The sequence below is a fragment of the Mustela nigripes genome, chromosome 2 (genome assembly GCF_022355385.1).
Source record: "Mustela nigripes isolate SB6536 chromosome 2, MUSNIG.SB6536, whole genome shotgun sequence".
In the NCBI taxonomy this organism is placed as follows: Eukaryota; Metazoa; Chordata; class Mammalia; order Carnivora; family Mustelidae; genus Mustela; species Mustela nigripes.
This window is the reverse complement of record NC_081558.1, coordinates 66,695,190-66,712,606: the sequence shown is the minus strand read 5'-3', so window position 1 is coordinate 66,712,606 and position 17,417 is coordinate 66,695,190. Positions and strand designations below refer to the sequence as shown.

Below are 17,417 nucleotides of genomic sequence, written 5' to 3'. Positions count from 1 at the left end.
CCAGAGGGCAGTGTTCTATTCTACCTAACTGTTGGCTTCCCTTTCACATCCTAGCATTTTAGCTTCTGAACCAGTCCCCAGTGTTTCTCGAAATTTAATTTGCCTAGATTTTTTTATTTTGCTAGACATACACCTTTCATTGCAGCCCAGTGGAGACCTACATCAGGTGCAACTCTATATATGTATGTACAACAGAATCTTCGTAAAATAATACTTGTCTTTACCAGGTGCTGTACACTGGATATTTTCTGTTCTCTTTCATTTAAACAAGTGCCGATCAAAAAAAAGTTTTTTTAAGTGTCAGTCATCACCTAAATTAGGTTCATGATTCACAAATTGGATTGCAGCCCATAATTTGAAACAGACTGCCTTCAAGTTCACTTAGTCTAACATCCTGCGTGTTTGTGGAAATAGAGATGTGGGGTTAGGAAGGGTGTTTGCCTCATCACTGCAGGACTTGGAGCCCCAGCTGGGATGGCTGACTTCTCATCTCTTGCTCTCAGCCCAGTGACATGACTGTCACGGTCCATCCAGTGCTCCAGCCGATCACAGCCACAGCGAAAGAGGGTGTCTATATATGTGTTCTGTTCCCAGCACACTGGGCTTTGCTATACCAAGAAGAGACTCACCGTCAGCAGGGTTTTCTCTTTGGTAATATAATTTCTGTGTCTCAGCCGTCGATTGTCACGCTGGTGCTGGACAGGTAAACTCTTTGGAGTCCTGCCCATGGGTCCTCCCTGATGATTTCTGTTGCCTGGGTGCATTAGCCACTGGCTTAGTGGTGCTCTGTTTTACAGCCCAGAACCCAGGCCTTAACTCCATCAGCAAATTCCGCAGATGAAAGAGGCAGGGGGCCACTTGCCACGGTCAGAGTGTCTGCTTCCAAAATGTTGAAGGTGGAGGTTCTCACGTGATCCCCTCCTTGCTCTGTAGAATGCTTCCCAGAGGACATTCAAGATTGACTACCATCACAACCGCTTCCTGAAGGATGGCCAGCCCTTCCGCTACATCTCGGGAAGCATTCACTACTCCCGCGTGCCCCGCTTCTACTGGAAGGACCGGCTGCTGAAGATGAAGATGGCTGGGCTGAACGCCATCCAAACGTAAGTAGGAGGGCACCAGGCTCTCCCCAGGGCCAAGACACCCACACCTGGACAGAGGTACAGCCCCATTCCCAGTGCAGCTAGCAGTTTCGTTTCTTGGAATGGGACATGGTGTAATCTGGTGTTCTGAGAGGGGCTTGGCATGAGCTCAACTAGCCCTTCTTTGGATACTTAACCACCCACTGGAAATCACAAAATGAATCTCAGCTGGTGAAGGCAAAGGGGAGTAATAGTGATTGAGCATTTGTCGTGTGTAGGGCACTTTCCATGAAGGACTCCATTTCTTCAGTCCCATCTACAGCTGGTGAAACTAGGATTTACCCAAGTTCGTCTTTTTGGCCAGAGGTCTCCCTAGCATTTAGAGATAACTGTGTTTGTAGGCAGCCACAGCTTCTCTGAGCTCTTGGGGGCATAGGCCATGGTAGGTAGATTCCTGAACCCAGTTTCCCTTTGTGGTTCTGCGGGGTAATTCTAGAGCCTCGAGTTACAGAATTACCCCAATAATGATCTCTCGTCATGTCTTCTGCTGTTGCATGGTGACTAACTGGGGAGAAAGTTGGGGCGGCTGGCCACTCTGGTTTTTACCCTACTGATGAGGATTGCAGATAGCCTCTTCAAGATAAGTGGTGAGAAAAATGCAGAGGCAGATCCCTGGGGCCGGGGACCTACCTGCAGTTTAACACTTAGCTCTGGGGGACTAAGGCCATGGGATTGTGGGAAAAGGCCACGAGCCAGGGGTCATCCGAGAGACCTCTGTGATGGCGTTTGTGGCCTAGGCTGAAGGCCGCCAGGGGAACGGGTGGAAGTTTTTGTCATGGCTTCCTGTGTGCTGTTCCTTACAAAATCTTTTGCAGGAGGATACAGGGTCAGAGGTTTGGGGTTTTTGTTGTTTTTCCTTAAAAAGTATTTTCAAGAAAATAAATATACCTCTTATTATCTTAGCATGGATATTTTCATTTTCCCTAGGCCTTACACAGGCATAAATAATTTTTATATAGTAGTACTTCATGTTCATGTAATTCTGGTTTTTTTTTTTTTAAGTCATTACACAGGAACAGGGCTTCCTTGTGGGTCATAAACTTAAACATGTCCTCGCCACCAAGTGTGGTTCCATGGGGAGGCTGCTGGAGGGAGCTGTGTGAGCGTCTGAGGGCTTACACTTATACTGATGGTTCAGAAATGCCCAGATTTCTGAGCTGTTTCCAGGAAGGGGCTGTGTGTGTCTCGGCAGGTACGTGCCCTGGAACTTTCACGAGCCACAGCCAGGACAGTACAAGTTTTCCGGGGAACAGGATGTGGAATATTTTATTAAGCTGGCCCATGAGCTGGGACTGCTGGTCATCCTGAGGCCTGGACCCTACATCTGTGCAGAGTGGGATATGGTGAGTACAGCTGGGCTGGGTTCTGCCTGGCTGGCGTGCACGACCAGCTAGGCTGGCGGCTGGAGATCTGGGGGACAGTGAGTGAGAGCAGTTTCAATAAGTCTCTAATTCCAGGAGTGCACTGAGCCTGTCCCTGTAGCTGGATTAGGTGTGTCCTTTACCTTGGAGGTGTCTCAGCAGAGAAGGGCTGGTAAGGGTCAGAAGGCAGGCATCCCCCTCTTGGTGCTCACTCACATGGCTCAGTTTCCCCATTGTAAAAAAAAATGGGTCGTGGTATGGGCTCTGTCTCCCACCCAAGGTAGTCATGAAGCCAAGTGGATAATCTATACAAAGGCTTTGATTCTCCAAACATGGCAGGTGTGTAAAGTCATCTGACTTTAACTCTTGTGTTTCCAATTTCCTTGAAAGTTGCAAACGAGAAAGCCCAGTTAATACCCCTTCTTCATGAAACTTTTTTTCTTCACTGTTAAAATCATTCCTATCCCCTCCCCCATCCCCAGACTTTATAATGGCTTTTCTCTTCCTCTTTTCTCCCCCATCCCCCACCCCCATCCTAGGGAGGATTACCTGCTTGGCTCTTATTAAAAGAATCTATTATTCTCCGTTCTTCAGACCCAGGTAAGTTGTTACAGATGTCTTGAGATTACTTATGATGTCTTTGGACATTTTATATCTAAAGTACCAGGTATTTGGAAGCTGGGGTACTTCTGTCCCTCTGAAAGCTTACTGGAAGTGTGAAGGTTAATCACTGTCCACTGCAGGCATTGCATGTGTGGGAAATAGGGCTCACTTGAACTATTTGACCAGATCTTGCTGATAAACTGGTAGCTTTGAACTGGCATTGGGCCATGTTTGTGGTTTACCAATTCACTTCAATGCTTTCTCTGCCTACTTTCTCAATAAATTACATGGCCAGTGATAGCATCTAGCTAATCAAAATGGCAATTCATTTGTCTGCCTTTACAGAGTGATTTGTAAATGAAGTCTTTTGCTTATCTTTTTAAACAACCAGAAAATATTTTAGCTGTAAATAATCACCCTGATCGGTGTGAAGCTCCCATTTGGCTGCATTTCTGTCTTCTGAAGACTTCAGTTTTTCCTTGTGATGTTAGTGTTGGAGATGGTGATAAGAGCAGCTAACTTTGATTAAATTAAAATAAAATAAAATAAAATAAAAGGGAAAAACAGCCAGTAGTGCACTTGCTGGGCCATAAGATAGCTCTATTTCCAACTTTTTGAGGAACCTCTCTACTGTTTTCCAGAGAGGCTACACCAGCTTGCATTCCCACCAACGGTGTAGGAGGGTTCCCCTTTCTCTGCATCCTCGACAACATCTGTTGTTTCCTGACTTGTTAACTTTAGCCATTCTGACTGCTGTGAGGTGGTACCTCACTGTGGTTTTGACCTGTATTTCCCTGATGCTAAGTGATGTTGAGCATTTTTTCATGTGTCTGTTGGCCATTTTGATGTCTTCTTTGGTGAAATGGTGATCTGAAGGGGCACATGCACCCCAACATTGATAGCAACAATGTCCACCATAGCCAAACTATGGAAAGAGCCCAGATGTCCACTGACAGATAAATGGATAAAGAGGATGTGGTTCATATCTACATGGAATATTACTTAGCCATCAAAAAGAATGAAATCTTGCCATTTACAATGAGTTGGATGGAATAAGAGAATATAATGCCAAGTGAACTAAGTCCATCAGAGGAAGACAAATGCCATATGATCTCACTCATATGTGGAATTTAAGAAACAAAACAGACGTGTACAGGGGAAGGGAAGGAAAAATAAAGACAAAAACAGGAGAGGCAAACCATAAGAGACTCTTAACTATGGGGAAGAAACTGAGGGTTCCTGGAGGGGAGGTGGGTGGGGGATGGAGTAACCGGGTGATGGGCATCAAGGACAGCATGTGATGGAATGAGCACTGGGTCTTCTGTGCAACTGATGAATCACTGACCTCTACCTCTGAAGCTGACAATACACTATCTGTTATTATATAAATCAAATTCAAATTTATAAACTTGAAAATAATAAAATAAATAAAAAGGAAGAAACAACCTGCCCTACTCTGACAGAGGGAAAGACACACCATTCAGGCATTCTTTTCTTCATTCAACAAACATGGGTTGGATGCCCCCTGGGCTCCAGGCTTGGTGTGTAGTGGCGAGGACAGATACCATGTCTGTTGTTCCTTGTCCACTGAGAGCTCATTGAGGAGGTGGCTCCTTGCAAGAGAACTTCCGTGAGACTTCCAGAGCACACAGCCACCCCGTTTCACATCATCATTGAAACCAGCATATCCTGGTCTCAGCTGCCAGCTCCAGGGTAATGAGGCGGACTCGTGTCTGTTTGCAGGAATAGGTATGGAGCGGAGTTAAACCTGTCTTGTTTTTCAGACTACCTTGCAGCCGTGGACAAGTGGCTGGGAGTCCTCCTACCCAGGATGAAGCCTCTCCTCTATCAGAATGGAGGGCCAATCATAACGGTGCAGGTAACCTCGGAGATGAGCAACAGCGGGCGGTGGGGCTGGCTTTCATCCATCTACAGTATATGCAGAAGTGATATGTCTCTGAGCCACACAGATCTGTTTCTTTGCGAGGCAATGCCACAGCTGGTGATTTTATTGAAGTTGCATTGTGGGGAAGCATTATCATTTTAAATGCTGCCATATACCAGGCTGACTGTGCTGTAGATGCTATTCAGTTATTCCAGCCACCGTCTCTTTTAGTAGAAGAACTTTAGAGAGGTTGAGGGACTTAGCCAAGGTCACCCAGCCGGCAGGTGGCTGAATCCGGATGGCAGCCTAGGTCCCTTGGTCCACTGATCCTGTGGCCCCTTTCTCTAGTGTCTCTGGCTGCAGGGATGCAGGATAGACTGAATGCTCTGGTGTCTGTCCTGGTTCGGCTCTCAGTTCATGCTGGCACGGGAAGAGGATGCAGTGAATTGGTGGGCCACTCATTTTTCCCTCCCACTTCCTTCCCTCACTCCCCTTCTTCCATCTCTTCTTTGCTCTGTAAAGACTGTGGTATTATGGAGTAGATCATGTGCCAAGTATTTTCCTTGTGAAAAACTGGGACCTTGACCTATGATACTTTGTGATGTTTGCAGAATTCCCTAGGCTAAAACATTAAAGTGTGTCCATTGGTCATTTGCCAAGGAATAGATGTGATGCTGGCTGCATCCTGAAACAGTGGGGTGCTTGATGACAGAAGTGTGGCCAAGATTTCCCGCTTAGGGCCAATTCCAGGGACAGTGGTAGGGACGTATACTGTGGGAAGGGAGCATGGCCGCTCTCTTTGCCTGCAGGTGGAGGTCGAATGAGGCAGTGAGAAGGTGGACCTGGCCAGAGGGACCATGCCGGCACTGCACAGTAAAGAGAGGCCAGGTTGCTGCTCCCAGAGGGGTGACCGGGGAGCTCCGATGCCCCCCACCTGTCTTGAGTCTGCACTGGTTAAGATATAGGAGCCCATTTTTCTGTATGAGGACTTCAAGGCTGCAACTTGAGTTGTCTTTGCGTGGCTGGGTCTTCTTTCTCTTAATCTCAGGTTTTCTGTAGTCTTTCTCGTTTTCTAGTTTCTGCTTCTTTCCAAGTCACTTTGAATTTTTGCTCACAACTTTTCTGTACCTTTTGGTTATCGAAATGCCACAAAAAGCATAATCGGTTATGAACCCTGGCAGAGGAGAACGATGTTGGCTACACTGGGGGCATTGCTCGCAGCCTTGGACGGGCTGAACTTGACTTTGGGTCCTCCCCAGCCTCCTCCTCCTTTGCCTGTCACACTTCCACCTGCTTGACTGCCACCTAGTCCGTTTGCCCCTTGACCACTAACTAAGGAGTCAGTGAGGAAATTATAGAAGAGTATGAGAAAACAGAAAAATCCAAATTGTCACCTAAATGGCAGGAGCCAGAAGCAGAGCTCTTCGTATTTCAAGGAGATTTCCTTGAATTTTTTTCCCATGCCTTTAAAAAATTTCTTTTTACAGAGTCAGTTTAAACTGTGTGACCAGTTTCTTACCTGATTTTCCTATTTTAGTCTTATTTCATAAGCATTTTTTTACATTATTAAAAATTCTTTGGTATGCCTGGGTGGCTCCGTTGATTGAGCGTCTGACTTTGGTTCAATGTCATGATCCCAGGGTCCTGGGATCAAATCCCACGTTGGGCTCCCTGCTCAGCGGGGAGTCTGCTTCTCTCTCTCCTTCTCGCCTTTCTCATGTTCTCTCTCTCTCCCCCTCTTTCTCTCACAAAGAAAATCTAAAAAAAAAAAAAATTCTTCCTGCTGCACACCAAATTCATGGTGGCCTCTTGTCATTTGAGGTCAGTCCCAGTAGGCACTCTGTCTGGACACCTACCCAGTTGGCTTAGTTGGTGTCCATGTGACTCTCAGAACCTTGGTTAGTGCCTCTGTTTATGACGTACTTGTTGCAGTCTGTCTGTGTTCATCCCTGACCAAGGGCGTCTCCATTCTCTTCTGTGCCCCGTGTATGTGACTTGGAGCTGTGATGTCACGCCACAGGTCACTATTCCTCACATGCCCACCAGCTGGCTCTAGAATGGAATAGAAAGCCAATGGGTCAGAAAATTGAAATTGCTTTGCAAAATTTTGGTACGCAAAAGATTCTGTAAAAGCTGATTTCTGGGGACGCCTGGGTAGCTCAGTCAGTTAAGCATCTGTCTTCGGCTCAGGTCATGATCCAAGGGTCCTGGGATTGAGACCCACTTTGGGCTCCCTGCCCAGTGGGACCCTGTTCCTCCCTCTCCTCTGCTGCTCCCCCTGCTTGTGCTCTCTTCGCTTTCTCTCTCTGTCAAGTAAATAAATAAAATCTTATTTTAAAAAAAACAAGCTGATTTCCATCTTGTCTACATTCAGGTCATGGGGCAAAATGATGGCTTGACTCAGTTCACCGTGTTTGTGCTCTTGTCTGGGTGCCTGGAGAGTACAAAAAGATCCCTGTTTGTCTGCAGGCAGGGCAAAAATGAGGCGCTTGTCTTGAGGTGCAGCGAGCCAGCCTGGTCCTTTATTCATCCTAATGACCCAGCCATGTAGCAAATATTCTGTTCTGGAGGGATTAGCTAGTCCTGTGCCATCTAAGCTGGGTGGCCTGTGAGGATGTTCATCACAGTTTGTACCAAGACCACACCTAAGGTAAGTGAAGCCACTGATGCCTATTAATAATACCCAAGACGAAAATGATCAGGAGTGGGGCCCTTTCACTCACAACTTTGCTTCCTCTGGTATATGGGGTATTCATCGCCCTACTTCTACCTGATGTTGTGGAAGATCAGTGACAGTAAAGGTCCCCAGTGCCTTGTGGCTTCATTAAGGAGCTCACAGGATGAGCCCGTTACTCTTGATCGAACAAGGACCGCCGTGGCCTGTTTTTGTAAACAAAGGTATGTTGGCACCCGGCCCCGCCCAGTTGTTCTTGTGTGGTCTGTGGCTGCTTTTGCACATCAGTAGCAGAGTTCAGCGGTACACAGAGACCTGTGGCCACAGACGCTAAAATACTTACCCTGTAGCCCTTGACTGAAAAGGTTGACTGACCCCTTGCTCTAGAAAAATCAAGTGTTCCTCTGAATCTCACCATGACTTGTCTGTCTTTTTTTCCTCTCACCTTCCCTGTCTGCACACCACCCCTGTCTCTTTCTGGTTGACTCTAATGTCGAATATGAGTGTCCTCTGAGGAGCTCTGGGAGCCCTGACTGGGTGCCAAGTATTCATGAGGTGACTTGGCTAATCCTCATGACAGCCCCATGAAGGGGACTCGGCCTCTTAACCGATGACGCTGTTTCACAAGCAGAGCCCCGTGGGCAAGAGATAGCACAGCTGACACTTGGGCATGAACAGCTGGGCCTCCGACGCCCATGCCTGCAGCTCTGAGCTGCCTTGCAAACATGGACCTTTTTTTCTAATCTAGCCAAACTGTATTCATGCATTTATTATAAGCCTGTTTATTTTAACATACACTCCTGATAATAGTCATCATGATCCTGCATAGTCAAGGCTTGAAAAAATAAGTGACCTTAGGGGCGCCTGGGTGGCTCAGTGGGTTAAGCCTCTGCCTTTAGCTCAGGTCATGATCTCAGGGTCCTGGGATCGAGCCCCACATCGGGCTCTCTGCTCAGTGGGGAGCCTGCTTCCTCCTCTCTCTCTCTCTGCCTACTTGTGATCTCTACCTGTCAAATAAATAAATAATCTTTTTTTTTTTTTTTTAAAGTGACCTTAAGTGAGCTTTGGGCTGGGCTGCGGCGGTGGGCAGAGAGGAAGACGAAACGCAAAGTCTCTGGCCCACTTAGTTGCTCGAGCTGACCCTGGAGCTAGCTCTGATCTTGTGGATGGCCAGAGGACAAAGGAGCACATACCCATTTAAAGAGATCATGTTAAAAGAGGGGAGAAAAAGAAAATGAGGAAAGTATCTTGCCAGTATTTGCAAAGCTTTTCTTCAAGTGGCTCTCAATTATTTCCAAAGGCACACCTGTAGGATCAATCAAAGTGTCCGGAGCCCCAAGGAGGGGTTTCCTGCTCGTGTGAGGAGCAAAGTCCTCATTTTCCAGGGTGGTTTCAGGACCAGTGAAGCTCTTGGCGCTGGGCATACTCACTACAGTCTGAATCTGCAACATGAAAGTATTATCAGAGGGATCCCCTCTGGGGAGAGAGTCATTCGTCAAACTGTTCGGAAAGCAGCCCTGTGCAGAGGGGGGGTGGCATTCAGTTCATCTCCGCCCTTCACAGTCCTGTGCCTCCTCCCTGACTGTCCACGGGCCACACAAAGCTACTGGCCACACAAAGCGAGACAGGGAGTACTCGCTACCTGTCTTCTTCCTGGAACAGTGCCTCTGCCCCTACAGCTGCCCTGGGCAGCCACTGTGGGGAAGCTTCCTTACTGGTCTCTGCCAGCCACCTCTCTTCTGGGGGTTCCCAGTTTCTTGTGCTTATGTTTAATGACTCTGGATCCCAAGGATCACGATTTATTTTGCCTTAAGTGCAGGTTGAAATTGGATGGCCAGGTATTTTTCTCATTTTTGTAAAATTGTGAACTCGGACACCCGTGTGTGGTGTAATCAAGTATTAGGATGGGAATCACCACCCAGTATGGGAACTAGCATGTGGTCAGCACCCGAGAAGTTTCCCTGGTGTCTTTTTCATGGCCGTTCGTTTCTTGATGTTTCTATTTTTAACACCTGTGTATGTACCCAACCCAGAGTTACAGTTTGGTTGGGACCGTTTGAAGTTTCGGTGGGGGACATGCCGTCTGTATTGTTTCCCTCACTCAACGTTGCGGCTCTAAGACTCTTTCATGTATTGGGTGGAGCTGAAGGCCATTCATTTTATTGCTTTACAGCAATGTTTCTTCACCTTGTTTTCACTGTGGCCCCTAAAGAGTCTCTTTAGACACTTTTGTCTAATTCCCCCCCACCCCGAAGAATTGTAATGCTTTCCATCTCCTGTATAAGTGTTTGTATATCGGTGCTTTACAGATAAAAAAGAGTAAGGTGTTCTTTTCTCCTATAAGAATCCACGTTCACCTCTTTCGGGGTGCTGTCCACCCCCATCGAGAACTCGAGAAAGTGAAAATGCGTGGCGTGGGGCAGAGTCTCCCCCCCCCCCCAGCACTGTTGCCCTCCTGCACCTGATAATCCTTTGTTGTGGAGGCTGGCAGGCGGGAGGTTTGGGAGCCTCCCTTGGCCTCTACCCACTGGGGAAGCCAGCAGCGCACTCTCTCACCCCCTGCCGCTTGTAACAACCCAGAAGAGCTGCAGACATTGTCATGTGTTCCCTGAGGGGGCGGGGGCGGGGGGAATAACTCCTGGTGGAAAACCACGGATGCTACTGAACACAGACTGAGCATTGGTGATGGAGTACGAAAGGGAGGACCGCCCGAATGTTTGGCAGTAGATCAGGGAAATGATGGTACATCCTTATCCAGCATTTGCCCTCTTGACTGCCATGGACATTTTGCATAGTGTGTTATAGTGCGGAACTAAGGTTACAAGTGGTGCAAGTAATAGGATACCAGTTCTGAGAACAGAGAACACTGACTGTATCGTGTATATTTAGGGTGCGTGTACATGTTTCAATCTGGAAGACTAAGTCGGAATGGTTGTAGCACTTATCTCTAGCTAAAGGAACTAACACATGATTTTTCTATTTTCTTTGCATTTCCCTGCATCTTCTAATATTCTTCCATGGGGAGATCTTATTCGTGTAACATTTAAAGTATCTATTATTTAGTATAGGCTAGAAAGTCACTCCAATCCGAAACCGACCTGGTGGTTTTTGTTTTTCTTTCTTTGGTGGAGTGGGAAGTAGTAGAAGGTAAGTTTTTATGCTGAGCTGCTCTTTGGAAAATGAACTCGGAGGATCGAGATTAGTAAGTATTTTTGGCAATCGTTGGTCCTTGTCATCTCACAGATGCCCAGGTACGGTCTGCTGGCACTAGAATGAGCATATTGGGCTCTCCTGATTCCCCCGCTTATTCTGTGACTTGTAGGTTGAAAATGAATACGGCAGCTACTTCACCTGTGATTACGACTACCTGCGCTTCCTGCAGAAGCTCTTCCACTACCACCTGGGCAAGGACGTGCTCCTGTTCACCACGGATGGGGCACTTGAGCCGTTCCTGCAGTGCGGGGCCCTGCAGGGACTCTATGCCACAGTGGACTTCGGACCAGGTCGGTGTTTGTAATCACAGTCAAACCCAGCTCAGGCCGTGCAGGCTGGGCAGTGAAACCCACCAGTCGCTCAGGGCAGCTGTGTTTTAAGTGGGTACATTGAATGAGATCTCTCAGATTTTCTGTTACCAAGGAACAGGTGAAATGGAAGAATGAATAAAGCAGCCTCCAGTGTACAGGTGATTTCATTTAAGCTGATTGGCACTTTAGGGGCAAGAGCTCTGTTTTTAGCACTGGTGAGTACACCTGGAGCCCAGAGCCCGGGGCTCTGTTGTCTTAGGGACTGCTGCCGGGAGCTCTGCCCCAAAGCAGTCACCTTTCAGGGCTGTCCCTTTGGGCCTGTCCGCCCAGAGTGCTGGGAACTTCCCTGCCCTCCTGTTCTGAACTCAGCGCTATAAACAGTGAGGGCCCACAGGTGGTCAGTAGATGCCACACAGATTGTCTCCTCTGGCTCTGGAGGCTCTGGGAGCAAGGCTGGTGGGGGGCTCCTGGCTGTTGTAAATGTTAAGACATTTAATGTTAAGAAAGCAGCTTTCATGTAGGACCTGCCACCGACAAGGTAGCGTGTACTCCTGAAAAGGCTCCCAGATTGGACTTGCTTTTACCTTGCTATGCTGTGAAGGACGTTATTGGGACAACCTAATTTTTTTGAATCAATTCTGTAGATTAGATAATAGGATTGTCTCCATGTTAATTTCCTGTTTTTTATAATTTTATTGTGTTTATTTATGTAAAGGATGCTCTTGCTCTTAGGGAACGTGCACTGAAATATTTAGGGGTAAAGGGCCCTCCTGTGTGCAACTTACTGACAAACGGCTCAGAAAAAAATAAGTGTGTTGAGAGAGAGAGAGACAGAGACACTGATAAAGCAAGCGTGGCAAAATATTAACAATTGGGGAATCTTGGTTCTTTGGGATTATGAGTTCTTTATTCTCACAACTCTTTAAGTTTGAGATGATTTCAAAATAAGTGTTAACTCCCTTCCCGTCTCCCCTAAAAAAAAAGCCTGCTCTTCAAGTACCCTGATGACCCCACTGCCTTGTTGGCTGAGAGGTACGACAGCCCACTCACATTCCACATGCAGCGCTGGGTCTCTCTCTCAAGACAGGTGTACAGAAGACTGAAGTTGAACTTTGATTTTTTATTTTTTAAAATTTTTACTTATTTTTTTAAAATTTCTTTTCAGTGTTCCAGACTTCATTGTTTATGCACCACACCCAGTGCTCCCTCCGGGGATGCCTGGGTGGCTCGGTTAAACTGCTGCCTTTGGCTCAGGTCATGATTCTGGGATGGAGTCCCGCATGGGGCTCTTTGCTCGGCAGAGAGACTGCTTCTTCCTCTGCCTCTGCCTGCTTGTGCTCACTCACTTTCTCTCTCTCTCTGACAAATAAGTAAATAATAAATAAAATCTTAAAAAAAAAAAAAATACGTGCCCTCCATAATACCCACCACCTGGCTCCCCCAACCTCCTCCCCCCCCCCCGCCCCTTCAAAACCCTCAGATACTTCTCAGAGTCCATAGTTCATTTCCCTGAACTCCCTTCTCCTCTCCATCTCCCCATGTCCTCCGTGTTATTCCTTATGCTCCACAAGTAAGGGAAACTATATGATAGTTGACTCTCTCTGCTTGACTTATCTCACTCAGCATAATCTCTTACAGTCCTGTCCATGTTGCTACAAAAGTTGAGTATTCATCCTTTCTGATGGAGGCATAATACTCTATAGTGTATATGGACCACATCTTCCTTATCCATTCATCTGTTGAAGGGCATCTTAGCTCTTTCCACAGTTTGGCGACCGTGGCCATTGCTGCTATGAATAGTGGGGTACAAATGGCCCTTCTTTTCACTTCATCTGTATCTTTGAGGTAAATACCCAATAGTGCAATTGCAGGGTCATAGGGAAGCTCTATTTTTCATTTCTTAAGGAATCTCCACACTGTTTTCCAAAGTGGCTGCACCAGCTTGCATTCCTACCAACAGTAGTTTTAAAGGCATTCCTCTACATTAGCAAAAAAGAAAAGGACTACTAGCTTTAAGTGAATCTAGTGTTTCTAGACACAGGATGCGTGGCAGCGGGCATTTGGTGGTGAAATAACACATCTACAAAGAGTGGCTGGTTTCCTCCCGCTTCGGCACTTTTCCCACCACAGTAATGAAGACGTGCAGTATCTTTCTGTTGGGAGAAACAATGGGAAGGTTATTCTGGGTTTGTTCAAAGCAGTACGTGTGTGGGGTGATGGCGCAGTGGCTGCGGCTCTGGGATGAAGGGTGGCCCCCTGGAGGGCCCGTGGACTTGGGGCAGGTGGGGCTTATGGGGGCCTCATTCATGTGTGTGGGACGGGGGCAGTGCCAGGGTCAGGTCACAGGAGGAAGTGCATGAGATCAGAACGGAGAGATCCGGATGCCGCCCGACGCTTAATAGTGGGACATTCACAGCCATAAAGTAAAGAGGATTCCACTCTGGATGGGCACGTTCTCCCCTCTGAAACCTGGCCTTACAGAAAGCAAGAGGTTATTTGGAGGTCTTGTCTGCTGTAGTCTCCACTCTGAGTACTTGCTGTGGGAAGTAGATTGTGAAGTCTGGGGCCAGGGTGTCCACGGTTTTGGCTAGAGAGACACCCTTTGTGGTTGCTCGGTCACTGAAGAAGGGCCACCTGCCCCTCTGTGGGTAGAGCTTCATTCCGTTTAGAGGGGGAGGGACAAAGAAGACCCCAGGGGCAAGCTCACATGCAGGCATCTTAATGGGATATTTTAGAAGGAAAACTTAGGAGCACGTAGCCTGGGATGTCTGATGATGTACAAATTCAAAATCAGCATATATGCCATGATTCTGGCAGAAAGACCACATCCAACCCTTTGATTTGTTAATTACTGGGCAGATACCCATGTTACTATTATTTGTGTGATGCTGTGGAGGTTGCAAGGAAATAACCTCAAAGCAAGCCCATCGGGGCACCTGGATGGCTCAGTGGGTTAGATCGTGATCTTCGGCTCAGATCGTGATCTCAGGGTCCTGGGTTCAAGCCCCACATCAGGCTCTCTGCTCAACGGGGGAGTCTGCTTCTCCCTCTCTCTCTGCCTGTGCTCGTTCTCTCAAATGAATGAATAAAATCTTTAAACGAAACAAAGCAAGCACATCCTATAGGAAACATCTAGGTCAGATGTCTATTTGAAGAGAGAACACAAAACATGTGTCCAGGCCTTGGGGAAACTCAGACAAGCCTGTGACATGATCTCCTGAGGCGGTGCAGTCAGGAGAGGCTAAGGGGACCTCTCAGAGAGGAAGCAGCATTCCGTGGTCCCCACATGTCTAGTGGGTGGATGGTCCGAAGCCAGCCTACAGCTGGCTGGGAGGTGTTCCAGGCCCACAGTGTGTGGCGAAGGGCGAGGCCTCAGGCTGAAGGTCTGTGAAGGGCTATTTTTACTTAACTTCTTATCATTCCAATGACTGACCTTTCTTCTCTCTCTCATGATTTTCAGGTGCCAACATCACTGCTGCTTTCGAAGTCCAGAGAAAGAGTGAGCCCAAAGGACCATTGGTAAGAACTGGAGGTGAGGTGTGGGTTGAGGTGAGGTGGCTTGCTACTAACTAGAGGGGTGAGTCCTTGCTTTCTCTGGCCGTGGGGTCATTCCCCACCTGTGCACAGAGCCTCTGCTGCTCAGTGAGCCATGGAGAACCTGCATTCATAGACTCGGGGTGTGGTGGGGGGGATTTCCTAGACCCTGAGACAAGGAGGCCCCAGAAGACATCCAGACTTCTTTCTCCTTCTTGAGACAAAGGGCGTGGCAGGGTAATTGCTCAAGAGAAACATGAAGTGAGTGGGGCCCACCTGGCAGAATACTTGGATGAGTTCCCCTCACCTTAAGTCAACCTGGGACTTAAAAATCTGGACTGACTTAAAAGGCCAACTTAGATTGGATAATTTTATTAAAATATTTTGCCACCCAATTCTTTTGCCCAACAAACTTTCCTGCCTCATTTAAACTCAGGGTTGGCTGACAAAATTTTGTTGCAGGACAACTTTTCGGGAATATCTGTATTGTCGGCACCTAAAAACTGTATTTGGGCAGTGCTGTCATTGGAGCCCCCCACCCCTGGTCTCCCAGCTCTGGGCTAAGCAGGACCTGTAACACGGTTTTCCACCCGTCCTTTGGTGGAGTAGAGAGGGTGAAGGGTACTGGGAGGTGCCAGGCTCCGAAGGTCCTAAGTCCATCCTAAGCTCCATGTCCTCTTGTCCTTCTAGGTGAATTCTGAATTCTATACCGGCTGGTTAGACCACTGGGGCCAACCTCACTCAACAGTGAAGACTGAAGTGGTGGCTTCCTCCCTCCATGATATACTTGCCCGTGGGGCAAATGTGAACCTGTGAGTGTCCATTTCTGGAGGGCAGGGCCCCCTCCACAGCTGTGGGCTCACAGTGAAGTATGTCTATTCTCTTGTTTCCTTGTAGGTACATGTTTATAGGTGGGACCAATTTTGCCTATTGGAATGGTAAGAACAAACCTACAGGTTGTGGAAGCTTATGCTAGAAGGTTTCTGGTGCTTGATTTGAGGGTAGGGAGTACCTACAGACAATTTTTATTTTCTATTTTTGTTTATTCCCAAATTTCCTGATATTATAAAAACTGCCTATATAATTTTTTAAGTCATTAAAAAAATTTTTAAGGAACATGTGCACTTAGAAAACTTACTGGTTTTTTTTTTTTTCTAATTTTTTAAACTTTACTTTTTTTTTTTTTTTTAAGTACTCTCTACACCTGGTGTGGGGCTCAAACTCATCAACCTCGAGATCAAGAGTCATGTGCTCTTCCAACTGAGCCAGCCAGGTGCCCCAGCAACCTTATTGTTATAAAACAAGTAGCTGGGCAATAGCTTACTTGCCCATGTATTCTGCTATGATCTTTTTCTTCTTCTTCTTTTTTTTTTAATGTTTTGTTGACATAGAATTCACACACCATAAAAATCACAATTTTAAAGTGTACCATTTAGTAGTATTTAGTATATCACAAAGCTCTGCAACCATTACCACCATCCAATTCCAAAACGTTTTCACTACCCTAAAAAGAAACCCCTTACCCGAGAAACTCCCTACTCCCCATCCTCCCAGTCCTTAGCAAAACTCATCTGTACTGTCTGTCTTTATGGATTTGCCTATTCTGGACATTTCTCATAAAGAGAATTATACAGTATGTGGTGTTTTGTATCTGGCTTCTTTCATTTAGCGTAATCTTTTCTAGGGCCATCCGTTTTGTAGCGTAGGTCAGCACTTTATTTTTTTTACTGACAAATAATATTCTATTGTATCAATGCACAGTGTTTTGTGTATCTGTTTGTCAGTTGATGGGCATTTGAGTTGTTTCCACTTTTTGAGCATTATAAATCATGTTGCTATGAATGCTAGCACGGAAGTATTCATTTGAATCCTCGTTTGACTTCTTCTGGGTGTATACCTCAGTGCAATTGCTGGGTCATGTGATATAACTAACTCTGCTTCGTGTTTGAGGAACTGCTATGGTATTTTCTGAAATGACTGTACCATACCATTTTTAATTCATATATGGTCTCTTTTTATTTATTTGTATGTTTAACATTATTATTTTTTAAAGATTTATTTATTTAACAGAGAGAGACACAGAGAGGGAACACAAGTAGGAGGAGTGGGAGAGGGAGAAGCAAGCCCCCTGCCAAGCAGGGAACCCAATGTGGGGCTCGATCCCAGGACCCCGGGATCATGACCTGAGCCAAAGGCAGATGCTTAATGGCTGAGTCACTTAGGCACCCTCTTTTTATTTTCTTTAGTAGGAAAAATAATGACAAAATTCTCTTCATTGCCCTTGATTTTTGCAGACACACCACGCTATGTTCGTTTTCTTTCCCCGCTCCAGCTCATTGCTCACCCCTCTCCACACCTGCATTTTTCTCTCTGAATCATTGAAGATGCCCCTCAATGCTGAGTCTCCGAGGATCTGTAATTGGGTGGTACAGCTCCTGTGAACTGCTCTCTTTCGTGCAGGGTAGGATGGGCTAGGAGAAGACTTTGCTTACAGGTGTTACTGATGTTACTCCTATTACCAGAGCCAAGAAATGGAGATACTGCAAAACTCAAATGTCACTTCTTAGGGGCGCCTGGGTGGCTCAGTGGGTTAAAGCCTCTGCCTTCGGCTCAGGTCATGATCCCAGGGTCCTGGGATCGAGCCCCACATCAGGCTCTCTGCTTAGCAGGGAGCCTGCTTCCTCTTCTCTCTCT

General features: G+C 46.8%; 1 protein-coding gene across 2 annotated transcripts in view; it reads left to right on the top strand.

Annotated features, from left to right (window-relative positions):
* GLB1 (galactosidase beta 1) overlaps window positions 1-17,417 on the top strand; it is a 79,920-nt gene that overhangs the window by 18,830 nt on the left and 43,673 nt on the right. For both annotated transcript variants that reach the window (XM_059390630.1, XM_059390629.1), the window contains exons 2-9: window positions 934-1,103; window positions 2,335-2,485; window positions 3,043-3,103; window positions 4,891-4,985; window positions 10,988-11,168; window positions 14,650-14,708; window positions 15,414-15,535; window positions 15,621-15,661. In XM_059390630.1, the coding sequence (XP_059246613.1) occupies window positions 934-1,103; window positions 2,335-2,485; window positions 3,043-3,103; window positions 4,891-4,985; window positions 10,988-11,168; window positions 14,650-14,708; window positions 15,414-15,535; window positions 15,621-15,661 (880 nt within the window). The remainder of the gene's footprint in view (window positions 1-933; window positions 1,104-2,334; window positions 2,486-3,042; window positions 3,104-4,890; window positions 4,986-10,987; window positions 11,169-14,649; window positions 14,709-15,413; window positions 15,536-15,620; window positions 15,662-17,417) is intronic.